General features: G+C 33.5%; 1 protein-coding gene across 17 annotated transcripts in view; it reads left to right on the top strand.

Moving 5' to 3' along the window:
* Positions 1-21,219, top strand: part of BIRC6 (baculoviral IAP repeat containing 6) — a 211,416-nt gene that overhangs the window by 73,996 nt on the left and 116,201 nt on the right. For 6 of the 17 annotated variants that reach the window (XR_013994673.1, XM_081069474.1, XM_081069484.1 and 3 more), the window contains 8 exons: positions 2,259-2,405; positions 10,288-10,475; positions 11,260-11,592; positions 11,825-11,924; positions 13,831-14,045; positions 14,212-14,420; positions 14,742-15,088; positions 15,679-15,898. Coding sequence is in view for 16 of the 17 variants with exons in the window: in XM_081069474.1 (XP_080925600.1) it covers positions 2,259-2,405; positions 10,288-10,475; positions 11,260-11,592; positions 11,825-11,924; positions 13,831-14,045; positions 14,212-14,420; positions 14,742-15,088; positions 15,679-15,898 (1,759 nt within the window). In the remaining variant the exon portion in view is untranslated. The remainder of the gene's footprint in view (positions 1-2,258; positions 2,406-10,287; positions 10,476-11,259; positions 11,593-11,824; positions 11,925-13,830; positions 14,046-14,211; positions 14,421-14,741; positions 15,089-15,678; positions 15,899-21,219) is intronic. The other 11 variants (XM_081069478.1, XM_081069477.1, XM_081069475.1 and 8 more) reach the window with 4 other exon arrangements.

Here is a 21,219-nt window from a genome sequence, read left to right as displayed (position 1 = left end):
ACACTTGTATAGTTGTTTGAGTTACAAGCTAATTGCTTATTTCATGGACACCATTTTTATTTGCAAGAATGACTGACAGACAACATATATTTATTCAGACTTGATTATTTGACAGGTATTTTCTGAAAAAATTTATAGGAAAAGGCTGTCAGTATCTATCCAACTGATAGTATTTGTTGCCAATGTTAAAAGTACAGCTTTTAGGCAAAAAAAAATATAGAATTTTGGAAAACGTGTATCCTCCACAGTAAGCTTGACAGCTTTCTAATACCTAAAGGTTTTTTTCTGATCAGCTGTGATATTAGTGAGTGTCTTTTTGTGATATTATATAATGAAATGTGTTAACATTTGGAAGACCTATATATAGTGGTGAACCAATATTTTCTAAATGATCAATGCATGATGACATCATGCATGGGTAAAAGATTCTTTAAAAGTACAAGATAGGCCGATTAATCTTAGTCCAGTTGAGTTTGAGAAGTTCACTAATAAGGTATCAAATATCATGTGGCAATTAATCACTATGAATACTGCCACTTGTCAAGTTTTCAAATATGTAGGATTATTAAAACTACGTATTTGTGTTGGGTTGGGTGTTTTTCATATACTTCTACAAAAACAACATATTACAACACATTGTATGCAGAGGCAGATAGAAAAATCCAGCTACTCTCTGATAAGCCAGATTTTAAAGAGATCTGCAAAATGTAAAACATTACACTCTTCTCATTAAGTTATTTTTGATTTAGAAGACAGTTATTTTTCTTTAGAGTTTTCCGTTTTTATATCTAATGAGTTTATTACTGTTAAGTGGATTAATACTTTAAATTTACCATCTTAAAATTTCTATGAGATGTATATATAGATCTACATGTATATCTATATATCAAAATATATATCTACATATAGATATATAAATATATCTACATCCAATATATGTGTGTGTGTATATATATGTTTATACACACACACACACACACACACACTCTTTATAGAGTTCTTAATTATTTTAAAGATATGAAGAGTAGTTTTAGGATTGAGAAATGTTCCTCTGACTACATTGTTCTTTCAGTTCCTCTAATGTGCCATGTTCGTTCCTAGTGGAGAGATTTCATTCACGTCATTTCTTCAGCTTGGACTTCCCTGGCCTAATGGAATAAATATATAAAAATCTCTTATTCTTCTCATAAATCTCATCGTCTCCTCATGGAAGTATTTTATTACCCCTTTACTTAGACTGATTTCCTCTTAACTTATCAGTCCTTTGAGCTTCTCTTAAGTAAAACAGCACTTTTTTTAAAGTTTAGTTCTGTTTAATGCCTAATAACCTATAACACAGAATATGTGTTTCATGAGAAAAGGGACCTGTCCTTTTAATTTTGTATTTTCCACATCTTGTTTTAAGTACTCAAAATATTTTTTTAACCATTGTGTCAGACTCAGTACTGGGCACCACTGGGACTTGAGAAAACAAGGTTTTGGCCGTTTAGTCTTGCTTTTCAGTTAGTCCTTCAGATGTTGATGATAGTTTTTCTGTCTCCTCATTCTTTCCATCTTGAGTTTCTGTTGTACTTTATCTGTTAATTCTGTTTGAAGTAGTGCTAACTCCAGAAAATTTGCAAAGTACTGAAAATAACCCCTTCCCCCGTACTACATACATTCTTAATTCTTTTGTCTGTCCAGTCTTCTTGCCGTGGTTTTATTCACATAGTTGTAACCATCCAATTTTTTTTTTTACTACTACATATGCTAAGTTAAACTATTTCTGTCATTATAAAGTAGTATGCCTCATTCTACAAAATTGATAATATATACACGTTATAATGAAACATTTATAGATAAATCTTGTCAATATTTTGGAATGTTTAGTTTTTACTTTGTGTCGTATTTATACTGTTGATGTCATAGAATGTATTCTGATTTTATGCATACTTAACAGATTGGGCAATAGCTAATGTAAGTAGCCGGTTTATTATTTTTTTCCTCTTTAAAATCTAAATTAGTTGTTACTGTTTCTTGTTAATGTGAATGGACACTGAGTTGCTTGTATGCAGCTCTGCTTTTGTAGCAAGGAAACTAGTATCTCCTGTTTGTGAGTTTTCTTAATACCATGTCCATTTTTGAAGCACTGTGTGAGGTGAGGGTTGTGTGTTTATACATCTCTCCAATTAAAATTGGAGTACCACTATAATTCTTAATACGATTGTCTTTTAAAGATTAATTCACATATTATAACTCTTGTCTCTCTTCTGTATTAGGAAATGGAAAGGTCAGTAGTTGCACAGCTGCCGAAGGTAGTTTCACATCTCTCACTGGACTTCTAGAAGTTGAACCCTTACACTTTACTTGTGTGTCAACTAGTGATGGAACCAGAATAGAAAGGGATGATGCAAGTACGTTTACTGGTATATACCATCTTTTATTATATACACTCTTTTATTGTATATTATATGCTGTAATAAATATAAAATGACATATAAGTACTTAAATATCAGCTTATAGTATATGTAAGTTCTTTGCTGTCATGTTAAATAGAAAGTTATAAATAGAGGGACATTTTGGGGGGAAATCATTAGTAGTTTTATATTCTTTTCTAAGTCTGTTCATAGGCTTTTTTCCCCCAAATCTCTGGTGCACTATTTTAAATCTATTTGTTTTTATGTGTGTGTATTTTTAGAAGCCTTTTAATTTATAAAATATTGAACATAATGAAAATAGAGGAGAGCGTACAGTAGACTATATTTCTGTTGGTCAGCTTCAGTAATCATCAGTTGATGATCAGTCTTGTGTGTAGTTTTAACATCATAATTTATTTCTTGCTTTAAAGTTAAAAGTATATTTGGTGCAGTGTCTTTGAGAAGGGTGAGGTGAGATGAATAAAGAATACTATTTTTCTACCTAGGTTAAAGCAACTTTGGATATATGAACCGGTATTTGAGTATGTTGGATATGTGGTGTTGTTGATGTTTTAAATGGATAATCAGTGGAAAATCTTATTTTGTATACCTGTCTTTAACATTTTAACAGAAAGTAAGAAAAGTTTACTTGAGGAGCCATAGAAATTGTCTTGCCCTTGGCTTCGGAATGGCAAAAAGTCTTAAAAGGAACTTAGCAGTTCTTCATTTGAGTGTGTTTTTACTCAGAATCATCTTGTATCTTCCAACTGGAGGAGTAACCAGTGAATGAAATTCATGGCTTATATAGTTATGATGAGAATTTCACTTTAAAATGAAATTAAAATCTAATGTTTCTTTAATGTGGAGATGCCACAAGGAACAAAATTTATTTGTGTTTGCTTTCTTGGACTATTCTAGTCATTTTTGTAGAAACTTACATATTTATACTAGAATAGACATGCTGTGATAAGTTGAATTTTCAGAGAACTCTTTAGTTATAAATTAGACTCTTTCTTGGGACAGTCATAAAAATAAGGCTCTAAAGAGTTTTATTTTAAGAAAATTTATGTGTTTGAATAAGTATACTTTCATAAGGTATAAAATTTAAACAAGTAAAAATTTAGGCTTGAAAAAAGAAACGTATTCCTTCACATTCATCACCCATTTACTCTCCTGCAAAGGAAGCAATGGCACCAACTTTTTGTGTATCCAAAGGTGGTCTTCTATGCCTGTACAAGCAATCACCTCTGTATTCCACCCAGACTGAAATCACCACCAGCAGAGGGATTTTTATTAAATGTTAGAGCAAACTCTTGACTAGTGATCATAAGGTGCTAGAAGATGACTATGGTTTCTCAACTTCCTGTTTAGGATTTTTTTGTTGAAACATGTTAATTGTGAAATATAATTCCCAATAGAGAAAAGTGCAGAAAACGGTTGTATAGCCCAGAAGTTTATCAAAACACAAGCTGTCTACCAAATCAAAAAATATTTCTAGTACTCTGAAAGGTGTGGTCTGTCTCCATGCCCTCTTCCCTTTATTTCTCCCTGACTCTCTCCAGAAGGTCAATATTGTCCTAACTTTTTGAGTAATCATTTCGTGGTCTTTGTTTCTTCATATAATCATTTAATTATGCATTTCTGAGCACTGGTTGAGTAGGGTCTGTATAATATAAAATTGTGTTTATATATTTTTGGTCTGCCTTCTGTTCAACATTATGAATGTTAAATTCGTATCATTGCATATACGTAGATAGTTGGTTCTTCTTCACTGCTGTTTAAGATTCTGTTGTCTGAATAAAATAAAATTTATGTATCCACTATTTGTGTACTGTGAGTCGACATTTGGGTTGTTCTGTTGTGGCACTGTTAGTACTAATGGATACACTGTTCTCTTGAATATGAATGGGGAAGTTGATTTGCTGCTTCATAGGGTTGTCATACGTATATTCAACTTTAGTAAGTAACATTAAAGAAATGCAGTTCTTAATTTCCAAGCACATGAGGAATTTCTAGTTATCTTCTTATTGATTTCTATTTAAATTGCTTTGGGGTCAAAAGAAACACTCTGATTATCAATCTTGCAAAATATGATAGGAATTGTAGTGGGTCAGCTTATATAAATATTCCATGAATGTTTCACAATAATGTTTACTCAGCATTTGTTGGTGAAGTGTATTCTATGTATCTATTTGGGCAAGTTTGATAATTATGTAATGATTACTTCATCTACTACTTAGTTTTTACAGCTAATAAAATGTGTTAAATTTTTGTCACTGGGCTCAGTATTTTGGGAAGGATCCCACTGAGCCCGCCGGTGTAATAAAGCTGACTCTCCTAAAAAAAGAAAAAAAAGAAAAAAATGTCACTGTACCTGTGGATTTGTTTATTTTAGTTTCATCAGTTTTTATGTTATACATTTTGGAACTACCATACAAATTCAGAATGGTTATATCTTTCTTGTGAATTGACTCTCTTACCTTTACAAATTATGTCTTTATCGTTGAGTGCTATTTTTCCTAAAAGTAATTTGTTTGATATTTGTATACTTTACAACAACTTTTGGTTACTCTTTGTATAGTATATATTTTTCCTTCCTTTTAGTTTCAACTTTTCAGGGTCTCCTTATATTTCAGACATACTTTTAAAGTCAGCATGTAGTTTCCTTTTTTAATCTACTCTTATACTTTTACTTTCAATTACAATATTTAATTTACATTTAGTGTAATTACTTACATATTTGTGTTTAAACCTACTGTGTTTTTTATATATCCTATTAGATTTCTCATCTTGTCAGATACTTCTTTTTCTCTTATTTTCTTTCGTCATTATATATTTTTTGGTCTATTTTTCTACTTTTTACTGGTTTTAGCATTTATTCCAGAGATCATAGTATACACATATCTTTGACATCTAGGAGTCCAGTTAGTATTTTACCATTCATTGCAAATATCTTGAACATTTTTTTATCACCTTTCCAATTTATATGGCATTGTGATTTTATATCTTATTTCAGGTGTAGTTTGATTCCTCTAATAATTATTATAATAGTTTTTATATTCAGTATTCATTTGTATTTATCTCATAATTCCATTTCATTCCTCTTTATTCCTTTCTTTGATTTTGAGTTTTTATCTGGTATAATTTTGTTTATGTCTGAAAACTATCCTCTAAGATCTCTTATTTGTACTTGTCTACTGGTGAATTAACTTAGTTTTCTTGGAAAATTTTCAAATATTTTTTGAATAATTAGATGAGCAAACCACATAGCCATTATTCAGATTCCAATAGTATTGATCCTTTTCCACATTTCTTTTATCTGTTTTCTTTGCTGAAGTACCTCCAAACAAATACTAGATACTGTATTACTTTTATGTCTGTATAATAATAGATATTTATCTTAAACAATATGAATATTTTAATTACTGATGGTGATTTTTCATAACTGTCTAAATTAATTATAAGTATGATGCACTTTTATCAATCAAATTAGCATAATCTAATGGTATCATCTAAGTTTCAATACATAATTAAATTTATCTGTATATCACAATAACATTTTATATTTAGTTTATTTGGATCAAGAGGTGTTATTTTCATTCTTGAGATATATTTTCACAGTGTAGAATTGTAAGTTAGCTATTATTTCTTCCAGTGATTTAAATATAATCTTGTTTTTTACCTTGCACACTATTTTTGTTAGACATCGCCTGTCACTCTTATTATTCCTGTTTTAAGGTCACTGTCAGTACTCAAGCTGTTTATGAGATTCATTCATATTCATTCTGTCTATCCTGCTTATGTGATTCACAGGGCTTCTTGAATCCTTGAAGGTATCTTCCATCAGCTACAGAAAAAAATCCCAGCCATTAGTTGTTCCAACATTGCTTCTGCCCTATTTTCTATCTTCTTTTTGTATTTCCAATTTCATATATGTGACATCTCATTACTGTAACTGGCATAATTTTCAGTTTTTAATCTCTCCTTTTACTATGGGTATTATTTTCTAATTCATCTTAGTTGACTATCTCTTGCTATGTAATCATTTATGAGGAAAACAACCTACCCCCCTTTCTCTCTACTGCAGTGTTTGTTGCCTTATGTGTCTGCTATTTGTGTGGATGTATTTCTCTTTCATTGGTTAGTTTGTCTAACCTTATGCCAATACCTCATTTTCTTAATTATTGTAACTGTCTATCAAGTCTTTGAATCTATTAGTGTAAATCTATCAACTTTGGTTTTCTTTCTTTTTTGGTAATTTAAAATATTTATATAAAGTTTTCATAGTAGTAGGTAATCATCACCACTATCTAATTCCAGAACATTTCCATCATTCCAAAAAGAAACTTTATATCCATTAGTGGTCACTTCCTATCCCCCTGCCTGTCCTCCCAGCGCCTCCCTGGTAATCATTAATCCATTTTGTGTCTCTCTGGATTTGCCTACCCTGGACGTTTCATGTAAATCTTGAATTATACACTAGGTGGACCTTTTGTCTGCCTTCTTTCACTTAGTATAATGTTTTCAAGTACCATCTATTTAGCATTTGTCAGTAGTACATCATTACTTTTTATGGCCAAATAATATTTCATTGTGTGGACATAGTACTTCTTTAAAAAATATGGATATACCACATTTTATTTATCTACTCAGCAGTTAATGGACATTTGGGCTCTTTCCTCTTCTTGTCTTTTAAGAAAAACACTGCTGTGAACATTTTTGTATAAATTTTTGTGTGAATGTATGTTTTTAGTTCTTTTGGGTATATACACCTGGGATTGGACTCATTAGCATTCCTTTTATTAAAGATAGTCTTTCTTAAAGATTCTGTGTCTTTTGTGTTTCCATTTTCCCCCAGCTTTATTGAAACATAATTGGCATAACATTAAGCAAATTCAAGATACCCAATGTGTTGGTTTGACACATTTATATATTATAATATGATTACAACCCTAGCATTAAGTAATACCTCCATTCTGTCACATAATTACCATTTCCTTTTTGTGGTGAGAACATTTAAGATCTACTCTCTTAGCAACTTTCAAGTGTATAATACAGCATTATTAGCTGTAAACAACATGCTGTACCTTTGATCTCTGTATTTCTGTTTAAATTTTAGAATCAGTTTGTCAATTTATAAACAAAAAATATTTTTTAATTTTGGATTTGAATATAAATCAGCTTGGGAGAATTGACCAAATCTTAATAATACTATGCCGTGTAGTCTGTTAACATAGTGTATCCTTTAGTATATATGAGTTTTCAATTTCTCTTGGTGATGTTTTGTAGTTTTTAACGTAGATGTTTTGTACATTTTAGATTTTACCTAGCTATTTCATTTTTTTATGCTATTATAAGTGATATTTTTCTTAATTTTATTTCTGTTCTTTTGTTGCTACCATGTTTCCCCCAAAATAAGACCTTCCTGACAATCAGCTCTAATGTGTCTTTTGGAACAAAAATTAATATAAGACCCGGTCTTATTTTACTATTTATATAAGACCCGGTCTTATTTTACTATAAGACCGGGTCTTATAGTAAAATAAGACCGGGTCTTACATCACATCACATCACATCTCACATATAACATATCACATATCACATATCACATCACAGTCACACAATATAATATAATATAGGACCGGGTGTTACATTAATTTTTGCTCCAAAAGACGCATTAGAGCTGATTGTCCAGCTAGATCTTACATTTGGGGAAACACTAGTGTAATAAAAATATAATTGATTTGCATGTATTTATATTAACCTTATATCTGATGACATTGTTATGTTAATTTGCTAATTCTAATAGTTTGTAGGTTCTTAGGGATTTTTTAATATACATAATCATGCTGTCTGTTAATATTTAGTTTGTTGTTTTTCTGATTGTTTTATTTTTTATTTTTGTTCTTACTCTTTTATGCTTCCTAGGACGTCCTGAATTATATAATAGAAATGGTGATAACAGTCAGCTTTGTCTAGTTCTCACCTCTATATTTTATATCTAGTTTTTAAGGCCTTTAATAGGAAATAGAAGAGGGTATTGTTTTTTACCTTGCAAAAGATTTTTTTTTTTACCTTGCAAAAAGATTTGTTTTTTACCTTGCAAAAGATTTCAAAATTAGTTTTGTGGTAGCATGATGACTTATTTTCCTTGGATTGTTTATAGTGACAGTTTTCCCATAAACATTATCTGGGCATTAGATTTTAAAGTCAGTAAAGGACTAAAGTACATATGGTTAATATTGAAAATAGCTTAAATTACCCCTACAGTACAACATAAATGCTTCATTAAGTCTAATAATTTTCCTTCTGGAGTTGGGATTGATAGCTTTTGGCTTTGGTGGAACATACAGGGAGCAGATGTTTTTCATTTTGGGGCACATAGCTTGTATGAAATATGATTGCTCTTTCTTTGACCAAGCTTATATAATTGAATTTGTGTAAGTTCAAAGAGGTGTGTAGTATGGTGCACTGTAATAAATGTGTTTTTTTTTCTTTTAAGTTGAGGAAATTCTTAATTGTAAGTTGTCATGCACAGTTTTGTTGTTATTGCTATCTTGTTGAATGCAACTTAATTTTTTTATTGTTTATTTGAATGCTGGCATAATCTAGCCATTAAAACAGGCTGTCACATTACCTGTTCTTTCCTCTATTCAAGTATTTGAGTAAATTACTTCTTTCAACTTTAGGTTCATTATCTATAAAATACATAACATTAATACCTACCTATGTGGCAGTGCAAAGATTAAATGAGTTGATGTAAGTTCCATTGTTAGTGCTGAGTCTCACATTGGCCTTGGTTTCATATTGCCGTTGGTTCTAATCCTAGTTTTACCACTCTCAGCTCTCCAGGGTAACTTCTCTGAGCCATTCTTTACTTAATCAACTAAAAAGCAGAATCATAGTATCCGCCCCTCAGGGTTGTTCATCTGTTAAATATAGTCATTAACTAAAGTAATGCCATGTGGTAATGCACACTAAACATTTGCTATTACAGTAGTGGTTGTCTTTCCCCAGTATAGCTTTCCAGTAAAGGCCTGTTATAAGCATTAATACTGTTGTTAGATTTGCCTTCTGCTTTTTGTTTTCTACGGACCTGTTTCACTGAGTTGTGAAATAGTTGTCATATCAAAACTTTCCCAGAATGTTTTCCACAAATATTGATAAATACTTAATGGGAAAAGAGTTCTTTTATAATGCATATTTGAATAACATTGAAAAGGAAAGTCAAAAGAATTTTTTAACTTGTAGGATTTTATAGACCTTTAATGATAATGTTCGTGGGTAAGCAGTATGTGCTGGACTTATTTGATTGTGCACGGGACACACTTTTCTATTCATATTAGTGTTCTGGGGAGCACATGGTAGGAAACTGCTTTACATATTATTCTATGTGGGCCAGCCTCTCTGTTTAGGCTAGGCTTTAAAATGAGGAAGTAGTGTTACCAGTCTTTTAAAATGATGTTCTTAGAATTAAAGATTTTTTTGAGCTTTTTCAGGGCAGGAGAAGAAAGTGTTGCTTGTAAGAAATCTTAGTAAAGCAAATTTCAGTTTATTTCTTATGCTCAAATTGTATGATAAAGTTACTCTCATTTTGTATTTTTATTTCAGTCACATTAAATGAAATTTCTATGCTGGAAATATTTTTAAACTTAAAAGTATAGTGACCAGTGTTTCTTTGCTATAGAAGTCATTACTGGATCCCTTAAACTTGAATACTATTATTATCAACATACTTTTACTGTTAAGATTCCCTTATTTATACAGTCTAGATTCATATCTTTCAAAATGAAAATGAACTATAGTTTTAGTGTCAAAATAGGGTCGTACTTTGAATACTTTTCTCTGTGTACCTTTACTTTATCCTGTGTTTTTCTCCCCCTTATGCCAGTGAGTTCCTTCGGGGTTACTCCTGCAGTAGGTGGACTATCATCTGGGACAGTTGGGGAAGCTTCGACAGCCCTGAGTTCAGCAGCCCAGGTAGCTTTGCAGTCTCTCTCTCATGCAATGGCTTCAGCCGAGCAACAGCTACAGGTGCTGCAAGAGAAACAGCAGCAGCTTTTGAAGCTTCAGCAACAGGTTGGAGACTATTTGGCTCTTTGTTCATGCTGTCTCTAAACTTCAAAAGCTGAAAAAGTACTGTAAAAATGATCATTATTTTCATAAAGGAAAGTAGTTTGATCGATCTGAGCTAATCATTTTCTCCAAAAATTGAGGTAACGTCTTTGTGATATATTCAAATGTTTAAAAATTATATAAATGTGTTTTATTTGATACATAACTTAGGGTATATAATTGATACTTTTTTGCAATCTTTAAGTAAAATCCATTCTTACTATGTTTAAACACTCTTGGTCAAACATTACAAATAGTTACCAGTTAACTATTGTTATTGATTGAACAACTTTACATTTAAAAAACATTTTAAAAACCCGTTAAATTGATGTGAATTAAAATTTAGTAATAATGACAAGTTTTGGACATAATCATCGTGGTCTAAATGCAACTCAGGAATTCCAGGTGACAAATTGTATCCGGTTAGGAAACATGACAGTTCACTTCCTGTTATTACTTTGTTTCAAAGAGAACTTTATTTATTTACATTTAATTGTTCTGCTTCTTTTGCACCTTTGCTTTGAGAAAGTCCTAGTTCCTAAATACTCAGGAAATTTTATATCAAATATTTAATAAAGTATGTATCTCAAGGAAATAACCCATTCGTGTTGTCCACTTTGTATTTAATTTTTATTTAACTAGGATCCAGTTTAATCATGCTTATCCTCATAATATATCCCCCGTGTCGTTCCCCACCATTGAGGTAGGCAAGGTTCCTCTATATTTGTTGCTTTTACTTCTTTTACAGAAAGCAAAGCTGGAAGCCAAGTTACATCAGACAACAGCTGCAGCAGCTGCAGCCGCGTCAGCAGCGTCGGCAGCATCAGCAGTAGGTCCTGTTCACAACTCTGTGCCTTCCAACCCAGTGGCAGCCCCTGGATTCTTCATTCATCCATCTGATGTTATTCCACCCACTCCAAAAACAACACCACTTTTTATGACTCCACCACTCACACCACCCAATGAAGCAGTTTCCGTTGTGATTAATGCTGAACTTGCACAACTTTTCCCAGGCTCAGTTATTGATTCCCCAACAGTCAATCTTGCTGCACATAACAAAAATTCCAACAAGTCCAGAATGGTAAATTATTACATTTTAAGTAGGCGTTCGCTTAGATATTTAAAAATAATTTGTAATACACGTTAACTTTAGAAGGTGAAATTTTATTATACCAACTTGATAAATTCGATTATTTTTTATAAAATACTATAGAATGTCCATTCGGAAATGAGACTTAATTTGATATTATGGTTATTAGTTTTTATAGAACAAGAGTAATATCAATGTAGAGTTATACTTTTTTCTTTTCTAGAATCCACTTGGTTCTGGTCTAGCCCTTGCAATTTCTCATGCTTCACATTTTCTTCAACCTCCACCTCACCAGTCCATTATTATAGAGCGAATGCATTCAGGTAATCTTTGACTTCCTTAAAATATTGTTCTTGCCAAGTCTCTTGGCCCTTTGAAGACTTAATATTCTGTAGTTTGATTTCTCTTTGCAATTAAATCACGTTTGCTCTTGGGTAAGTACATTTTACTGAGAATAAGCACTATGGAAGACTCAAGACATGGCTCTCCAAGTTGAAGGGAAGAATGCTGCTGAGTAGGTTCACTAATTGTGTCCAAACAGTGGATTTGATCTTGCCTGTTGAACATTATTAACATCAATATTAACATAAATATTTGCCTCCAGTGTAGCTGCTCAATTAACATTACACTAGAAATTGAGCTTAAGTAGTATTCCTAAGACGAGCATTCCGGTATTAGAACCGTTTCTTGAGAATGGCAGACAGAATTAACTAATAATTTTACCTGAGTAAACTTAATAACATTTCATGGTGTCTGGGTAGTTCACAGTTTACCTAAGCTTGTACCCTACTTATATGCCAGAGACGTGTGATTGGGATACGTGCTTTGAATTAGATCATGTTTACTAATAAGCTATAAGCAGTTGTTACCTTATAGTCCTACTCACTGAGCAGCAGCAGAATGCAACAGAATCCTTAGGCATGTTTTCTAGGGGGAAGTACATGAATGTGGTGCTTATTGTATCACTTCTCATTGTATAAGCAGTTGAACCTTATTTGTTCTATTACAGTGGACAGTTTCCTTTGTGGAAGAGGGAGTTTCTTTTAAAAAGTTGTAGTGGTATTTTCTACCCAAGTGATCATTCATTCGTAACAACATTAGTGTTTATAACATTTAAAGTGAAATTTGTTGTTGTACACTCTTATGAAATGTGAGTAGTTGTTTACACTCTGATTTTTTTTTAATGCAATTGACTGTAGCACATTAGCCCTCTAAGTAGGAGAATTATATTTGTTGTTTAATAGCTTTTCTGTTTAAGAAAATATTGGAAACTGCTTGTTTTCTTTTAAACCAGCCCCCATCAAGAATAGCGCTAATCCTGGAAGTTTCACTTAGTTGGGTTCCTTTGCTGTAAATTGTAGAAGATAAGGTTACTAACTACCCCTCACCCTAACCCAATAAAAAAGAAAAAAAATTAAGACATTATTAAAGATCCTGCTTACTGTTTCACTAATTGAGTTTGTTCCTGAAATGTGTATTAAATGAGAGGTGCAAATTTGCTCTCTCTCGTTCTTCACAGATCATTCTTGCCTTTCATTAGTGTAAGCATCTTAACCATGCTGAGTATGATTCTAGTGCTTACACAAAAGACATACTACCTCTTTAGTGTGACACTTAAGAGGAAGTCATCTACTTTATCTGATTCTGAGCTGAGGGGACAGTGATGGGTCAGTACGGGGGGAAATACTGAGATAAGCTGTCTTCATTGGAGGATCTCCCTGGGGGATTTTTTAGTGCAAGAATGACTACATGATATTTTAGCCTTATACTTTTACTTTGCATTTTAACCTCGATGTAAAATGCAACTCTATGAAAAGTGAAACAAGGCTTAAGAAAACTAAAATCAAGTAACACATTTTGGTATTAATGTGTCTAGTTGTGCAATTTAAAAAAAAAAAAGACCAAGTGGCTGAAAGAAGAATAGGTAGGTATTTTACAGAATTAATCTGTGTACTATTTTTGCTGATTTAATTTTTTCTTCTAATGTTTTAAATTAAGCATACACACACACACACACACACACACACACACATATACACAGTTGATTTCCTTTATAGTAACAAAGTTACAATTGTGTATTTTTTACTTAAGTTCTAAGTATTGGAATTCAAGCTCACGTAGATTGAAGTTTCAGAAATTTTAAGATGAGTGTTCCTAACTTTTTCAGTCTATCGTTTGGTTAATTGATATAATTGTATTTTTGGTCAACTGTTGCTTTCTCTCCCATAGGAGCAAGGAGGTTTGTGACCTTGGATTTTGGCAGACCAATATTGTTGACAGATGTATTGATTCCCACTTGTGGAGACTTGGCCTCTCTGTCAATTGACATTTGGACATTAGGAGAAGAGGTGGACGGGAGGCGATTGGTAGTGGCAACTGATATAAGCACCCATTCACTAATTCTTCATGACTTGATACCACCCCCTGTGTGCAGATTCATGAAGGTAAAGAACTTCAAGAAAGTGAATTGATCTGCTTTCCATGTTTCTGACAAGTTATGAAAAATATTTCAGACATAATGAAAGTTTAACTATATCTTTTTAAATACATTACTGAGATTGTTGTTGTTGCAGACGGGTGTGTATGTATATTTATAATTTTTCATTTCAGATTACTGTCATTGGACGTTATGGAAGTACAAATGCCAGAGCCAAAATCCCCTTAGGATTTTACTATGGTCATACTTACATATTGCCTTGGGAGAGTGAACTGAAGTTAATGCATGATCCTCTAAGGGGAGAGGGAGAATCTGCAAACCAACCAGAAATTGACCAGCATTTAGCAATGATGGTTGCTCTACAGGAAGATATACAGTGCAGGTTGGTAGAAAATTGCAGTACATTTTAATCTTATTGAAACCCTTTATTATTTGTAATGTCTTGCATGTATTTGTCAAAAAAGTCTTTTCATAAATGTATAGAAAAGAATAGAAGGAAGTAATACACTAGCATATTATAATATTTAATACATTAATATTTTGTGATTAAATAATTGGCTTTTGAAAGTTTGTACTTACCAAATGATTAATTGTTTTTACTGTTTGTGTTAACATGTTTTAGAAATTTAATTTTTAGTGTATATCTGTACATGTACGTCAAAGAACATTACAGGGATTATTTTGTTTATTTTTTTACTTATAGGTATAACTTAGCTTGTCATCGACTGGAAACTCTTTTGCAAAGTATCGATCTTCCTCCTCTCAACAGTGCTAACAATGCACAGTACTTCTTGCGAAAGCCTGACAAGGCAGTTGAGGAAGACAGTAGAGTTTTTTCCTCCTATCAGGATTGTATTCAGCTACAACTTCAACTAAATTTGGCTCATAATGCAGTGCAGAGGCTCAAAGTAGCTCTAGGTGCAAGTAGGAACATGTTAAATGAAACATCAGATCCAAAAGACTTAATTCAGACGTCTTCCACAGAGCAGTTACGTACTATCATCAGATATTTATTGGACACCTTGCTCAGCCTTCTTCACTCTTCCAATGGTTTGTATTTGGCTTAAATAATTTAAAGACTGGGATTATATTTCATGTGATCTTGTTGTGTATTTTGTTGGTATTTTCTGGGTATTGTTAATTTTTATATCCTTTCTAATGTATTTATGAAATGTGTTCTTTAGGTTAGCTCATTTTCCCCCCCATATTTTTGGTTTTCATAAATGAATTTTTTATCGTTTCTTTTCTTGAGTTTCGGCTATTGATATCCCACAGCATTGTGTTACTGGCAAAATAATAAATATTGTTTAAAAGTGCAACAGTGAAAACTGTTAATAATTGCTAATCTAATATAGAGCTGTCATTTTCTAGCCAGTATCATACATGCACACACAAATACACATACAGCCATCTGATACACCCAACTGCACTTACAAGAAATATAATGGATTTAAGTGCTAACTCTTCTACAAGTTTTTAGCAATTAACATTTTGTATGCGAGAAATAAATGAGTAGCAAAATAAATGGAATATAATTGTATACTGATTGCTGGTAAGAGGAAAACATATTTAGGCATGCTGATTTTGATATTACAGCATACACTTAAATAGGAAATTTTACTATTTCGTTCTTGTAATAGGACACTCAGTTCCTGCAGTTTTGCAGAGCACATTCCATGCCCAGGCCTGTGAAGAGCTTTTTAAACACTTGTGCATCAGTGGAACCCCAAAGATACGGTTACATACTGGACTTCTACTTGTTCAACTCTGTGGTGGTGAAAGATGGTGGGGTCAGTTTCTCTCTAATGTTCTTCAGGAATTGTACAATTCAGAGCAGCTTCTCATCTTTCCACAGGATAGGTAAGTCAGAAAGTATTGCACTTAGTTGTTATTAATGATTTATACTTATTCACAGTCAATGTTCAGATTTTGAAATCTTTCTGTACGTATATACTGAGTGTGGAAAAATGAGGCATGTCTTTTCAGGGTTTGGGGGAATTCCCAGTGAAGGGCTTATTGAAGATTAGACATAATATAACCAGACTGCATTTTTTCAGGTTCCTAATTGAATCTGGCATTTATAGATCTCTGTTTACAAGTGTTTTGTATCTGCTTGTGTTATTTTATGTTAAATGCAGTTTTTTGAGGCTGTGATAAAGTTCTCTCTACCTGATTTTTTGTGGATAACATTAGAAAATACACCCAATAGCTTAAAAAAGAGCTAATTTTAACATCATGTCTCCAGAAATCTTGCTGTCATTACTGTATTTTGTCATCATTCTGTTATTACTCTATTCAATTTCAATGTAAATTATTTCCTTTATGTAAAAAAAATTTTATTCATTTATTTTGAACAAATTAATTTTTTCACAATTGTGGATATTAGAAGTTAGAGATCAAGTGTTAGCAGAGTTGGTTTCTCTTGACTTGCAGGTAGTTGTCTTCCCTTTTTGTCGTCACATGACTTTCCTACGTCTTGTTTTCAATTACAGTTGACATTCAGTATTATTTTATATTAGTTCAGCATAGGGGTTAGAATTTATACAGTTTATGAAGTGATCACCCCAATTCGTCTAGTACCCACCTCTCTCTCTATATAATTAATACATTATTGACTATATTCCCTGTGCTGTACATTACATCCATCCCCTTGACTATTTTGTAACTGTCAGTTTGTACTTCTTAATCCCTTCACTCATCCCCTCACATTCCTCCCATCTGGCAACCATCTATCTGTTCTCTGTATCTATGAGTCTTTTTCTGTTTTGTTTATTTTGTTCTTTTGATTCCACATAGAAGTGAGATCATACGGTATTTATCTTTTTCTGTATGAATTATTTCACTTAGCATAATATCCTCCAAGTCTATCCGTTTGTTGCAGATGGTAAGATTTCATTCTTTATGACAGAGTAATATTCCATTGTATATATGTACCACTTCTTCATCTAGTCATCTATTGATGGATGCTTCAGTTACTTCCATATCTTGGCTATTGTAAATAAAGTTGCAATGAACGCAGGGGTGCATATGTGTTTTCAGATTAGTGTTTGGATTTCTTTGGATAAATAACTCAGAAACGGAATTACTGGGACATAATGTAGTTGTATTTTTACTTTTTTGTGGAACCTCCATACTGTTTTCCATAGGGGCTGTACCAATTTTCAATCCCACCAACAGTGCATGAAGGTCCCCTTTTCTCCACATCCTCGCCAACACTTGGTTTTTGATTTATTGATGATAGCCATTCTGAGAGGTGTGCAGTGTTACCTCATTGTGGTTTTAATTTGCGCTTTTCTGATGATTAGTGACATTGAGCACCTTTTCATTGGTTTGTTGGCCATCTCTATGTCCTCTTGCAGAAATATCTGTTCTAGTCTCCAGCCCATTTTTTAATTGGATTGTTTTTTCTTTGGTGTTGAGTTCTGTGAATTCTTTATAAATTTTGCATGTTAACCCCTTATTGGATGTATCATTGGCGAATATCCTCTCCTGTTCAGTAGGTTGTCTTTTCGTTTTGATCATGGTTTCCTTTGCTGTGTAAAATCTTTTTAGTTTGAGATAGTTGCATTTGTTTATTTTTTCTTTTGTTTGCCTTTCCTGAGGAGATACTAGAAAAAATATTACTAAAACATATTACTGTGTCCCAGTTTCTTGCCTGTGTTTGCTTCTAGGAGATTTATGGTTTCAGGTCTTATATTTAACTTTTTAAACCATTTTGAGTTTATTCTTGTATATGGTGTAAGAAGGTAGTCAAGTTTAGTTCCACCCCTTCCCCTGTTCAAGCCATTGTTTTTCAGTCCGGTTGTGTAGGACACAGCTCCCTGGCCCGTGCTGGTATTATGAGCCTTACGCTCCCCCGGGCTGAGGCAGTCGGTCGCCGGCCGATCACAGCGGCTCGCGCCGGCTCTTGCCAGCTCCCGGACGCTCACTATGGCTGCCGGCCACTCACGCTTGCCACCGGCCGCTCATGGCAGCACATGGTAGCCAACGGCAGCCCACAGAAGCTCACTGCATCCCACGGCAGCTCACCCCAACCTCCCTAGCTTCTCATGGCAGCCCAGCTCCAGGGAGACCTATTGTTCACAATCTTAGCTATAGAGGGCGCAGCTCACTGGCCCATGTGGGAATTGAACCAGCACCTTGGCATTAGGACCACGGCGTTACCCCCACCTGAGCCACCGGGGTGGCCTCTAGTTTCATTTTTTTACTGCATGTTATTTGTCCAGTTTTACCAACACTTTATTGAACAGACTGTCTTTGCCCCATTCTATATTCTTGCCTCCTTTGTCATAGGTTAGTTGACCATATAGGCATGGATTTATTTCTGGGAGCTCTGTTCTGTTTTATTGAGCTATATATCTGTTTTTATGCCAGTACCATGCTGTTTGATTACTATAATCTTGTATTATAGCTTGATTTAAGTAACGTGATACCTCCAACTTTGTTCTTTTTCAAAATTGCTGTGGCTATTTGAGCTTTTTTTATGTTTCCATAGACATTTTTAGATTATTTATTCTAGTTTTGTGAAAAAATGCCATTAGAATTTTGAAAGGGGTTGCCTTGAATCTGTAGATTGCTTTGGGTAGTATATACATTTTAACAATGTTGATTCTTTCTGTTTTTGAGCATGGTATGTGCTTCCATTTATTTGTATCTTCTTCAGTTTCATTCTTCAGTATCTTATAATTTTCTGAGTATAGGTCTTTTACCTCTTTGGTTAAATTTATTCTTAGGTATTTTTTTTTTTTGATGCAATTGTGTATGGGATTCTTTTCTTAATTTCTCCTTCTTGTAGTTCATTATTGGTATATAAAAAAGCAACTGGTTTCTGAATATTAGTTTTGTATCCTGTTACTTGAATGAATTCATTTATCAGTTCTAATAGTTTTTTGGTGGACTCTAGGATAAGCTCTATATAGTATGTCATCTGCAAATAATGACAGTTTTATATTTCCTTTCCAATTTGGATGGCCTTTAAATCTTTTTCTTTTCTGATTGCTGTGGCTAAGACTTCTAATACTGTGTTGAATAATAAAAGTGGTGAAAGTGGACATCCTTGTCATATTCCTGATCTTACGGAAAGTGCTTTTAGCTTTTCACCATTAAGTACGATGTTAGCTTTGGGTTTGTCATATATGGCCTTCATTATGTTGATATATGTTCCCTCTATTTCCACTTTGCTGAAAGTTTTTTTCGTAAATCAGTGTTGGATTTTGTCAAATGCTTTTACTGCATCTACTGTTATGATCATAAAGTTTTTATCCTTCATTTTGTCTATGTGCTATATCATGTTAATTGATTTGTGGATGTTGAATTCAGTCTTGCATTCCAGGAAAAAGTCTTACTTCAGCAAACTGTGTGATCTTTTTAATGCATTGCTGAATTTGGTTTGCTAATGTTTTGTTGAGGATTTTTCCATCTGTTCATCAGGGATATTGGCCTATAGTTTTCTTTTTTGGGGGTGATGTCTTTGTCTGGTTTTAGAATCTGTAATAGTGACCTTGTACAATAAGCTTGGGAGACTTTCCTCCTCCATAATTTTTTTGGAATACTTTGAGAAGGATAGATGTTAATTCTTCTTTATATGTTTGGTAAAATTCATCTGTGAAGCCATCTGGTCCAGGACATTTATTTGTTGGGAGTTTTTTGATTTCATTAGTAGTAAAAGGTCCGTTCAGATTTTCTGCTTATTAATTCAATTTTGGAAGATTGTGTGTTTCCTGGAATTAATCAAGTTCTTCCAGATTGTCCAATTTGTTGGCATATAGTTAATTGTTTATGATATTATGATCTTTTATATTTCTGTGGTGTCAGTTGTCATTTCTTTTTCATTTATGATTTTATTTATTTGGGTCCTCTCTTTTTCTTGATGAGTCTGGTTAAAGATTTATCACTTTTGTTTATCTTTTCAAAGAACCAATCTTGATTTTATTTTCTTTTGTATTCTTTTTTTAGACTATTTTGTTTATTTTCCTTCTGATCTTTACTATTTCCTTCCTTCTACTCAGTTTGGGCTCTGTTCTTTTTCTGTTTCCTTTAGTTGTGAGATTAGATTGTTTATTTGAGATTTTTCTTGTTACTTGAGATAGGCCTATATTGCTATGAATGTCTTCTTAGGACAGCTTTCTCTGTGTCCCATATGATTTGGGGTTGTATTTTCATTTTTATTTGTCTCAAGTTATCTTTTCATTTCTTCCTCTATCCCCTTGTTAACCCATTTGTTGTTTAGTAGCATGTTATTTAACCTTCATGTGTTGTTGTGTTTTTCATTTTTATTCCTTGTAATTGATTATTTGTTTCATACCATTCTTTTTTTTAAAGATTTTATTGGGAAAGGGGAACAGGACTTTATTGGGGAACAGTGTGTACTTCCAAGACTTTTTTTTCCAAGTCAAGTTGTTGTCCTTTCAGTCTTAGTTGTGGAGGGCGCAGCTCAGCTCCAGGTCCAGTTTTCGTTGCTAGTTGCAGGCGGCGCAGCCCACCATCCCTTGCCGGAGTTGAACCAACAACCTTGTGGTTGAGATGACGCGCTCCAACCAACTGAGCCATTTGGAAACTCAGTGGCAGCTCAGCTCAAGGTGTCGTGTTCAATCTTAGTTGCAGGAGGTAGAGCCCACCATTCCTTGCGGGACTCGAGGAATTGAACTGGCAACCTTGTGATTGAGAGCCCACTGGCCCATGTGGGAATCGAACCGGCAGCCTTTGGAGTTAGGAACAGAGCTCTAACCACCTGAGCCACTGGGCCGGCCCGTTTCATACCATTCTTGTTGAAGAAGACTGTTGATATGATTTCAATCTTAAATTTAAGACTCTTTTGTGACCTAACGTGGTGTATCTGGGAAAATGTTCCATGTGCACTTGAAAAAAATGTGCATTCTGCTCCTTTGGGTGAAGCGCTCTCAAAATATCAAATCCATCTGGTCTAATGTGTCATTTAAGGCCGTTGTTTCCTTGTGGGTATTCTGTCTGGAAGATCTGTCTATTGTTGTCAATGGGGTGTTAAAATCCCCTCCTATGACTGTATTACTGTAGATCTCTCTTTATGTCAGTCAATATTTGTTTTATATGTTTAGGTGCTCCTGTGTTGGGTGCACAGTTGTTTACAAGGGTAATGCCCTCTTGTTGGATTGATCCCTTTGTCACGATGAAATAATCCTTTTCTTCGTGTCTTTTTTTTTTCG

Source organism: Rhinolophus hipposideros (genome assembly GCF_964194185.1).
Source record: "Rhinolophus hipposideros genome assembly, chromosome: 12".
Classification (NCBI taxonomy): Eukaryota; Metazoa; Chordata; class Mammalia; order Chiroptera; family Rhinolophidae; genus Rhinolophus; species Rhinolophus hipposideros.
Note: the sequence above shows the minus strand (reverse complement) of the source record. Positions and strands in the feature narration are given on the sequence as shown.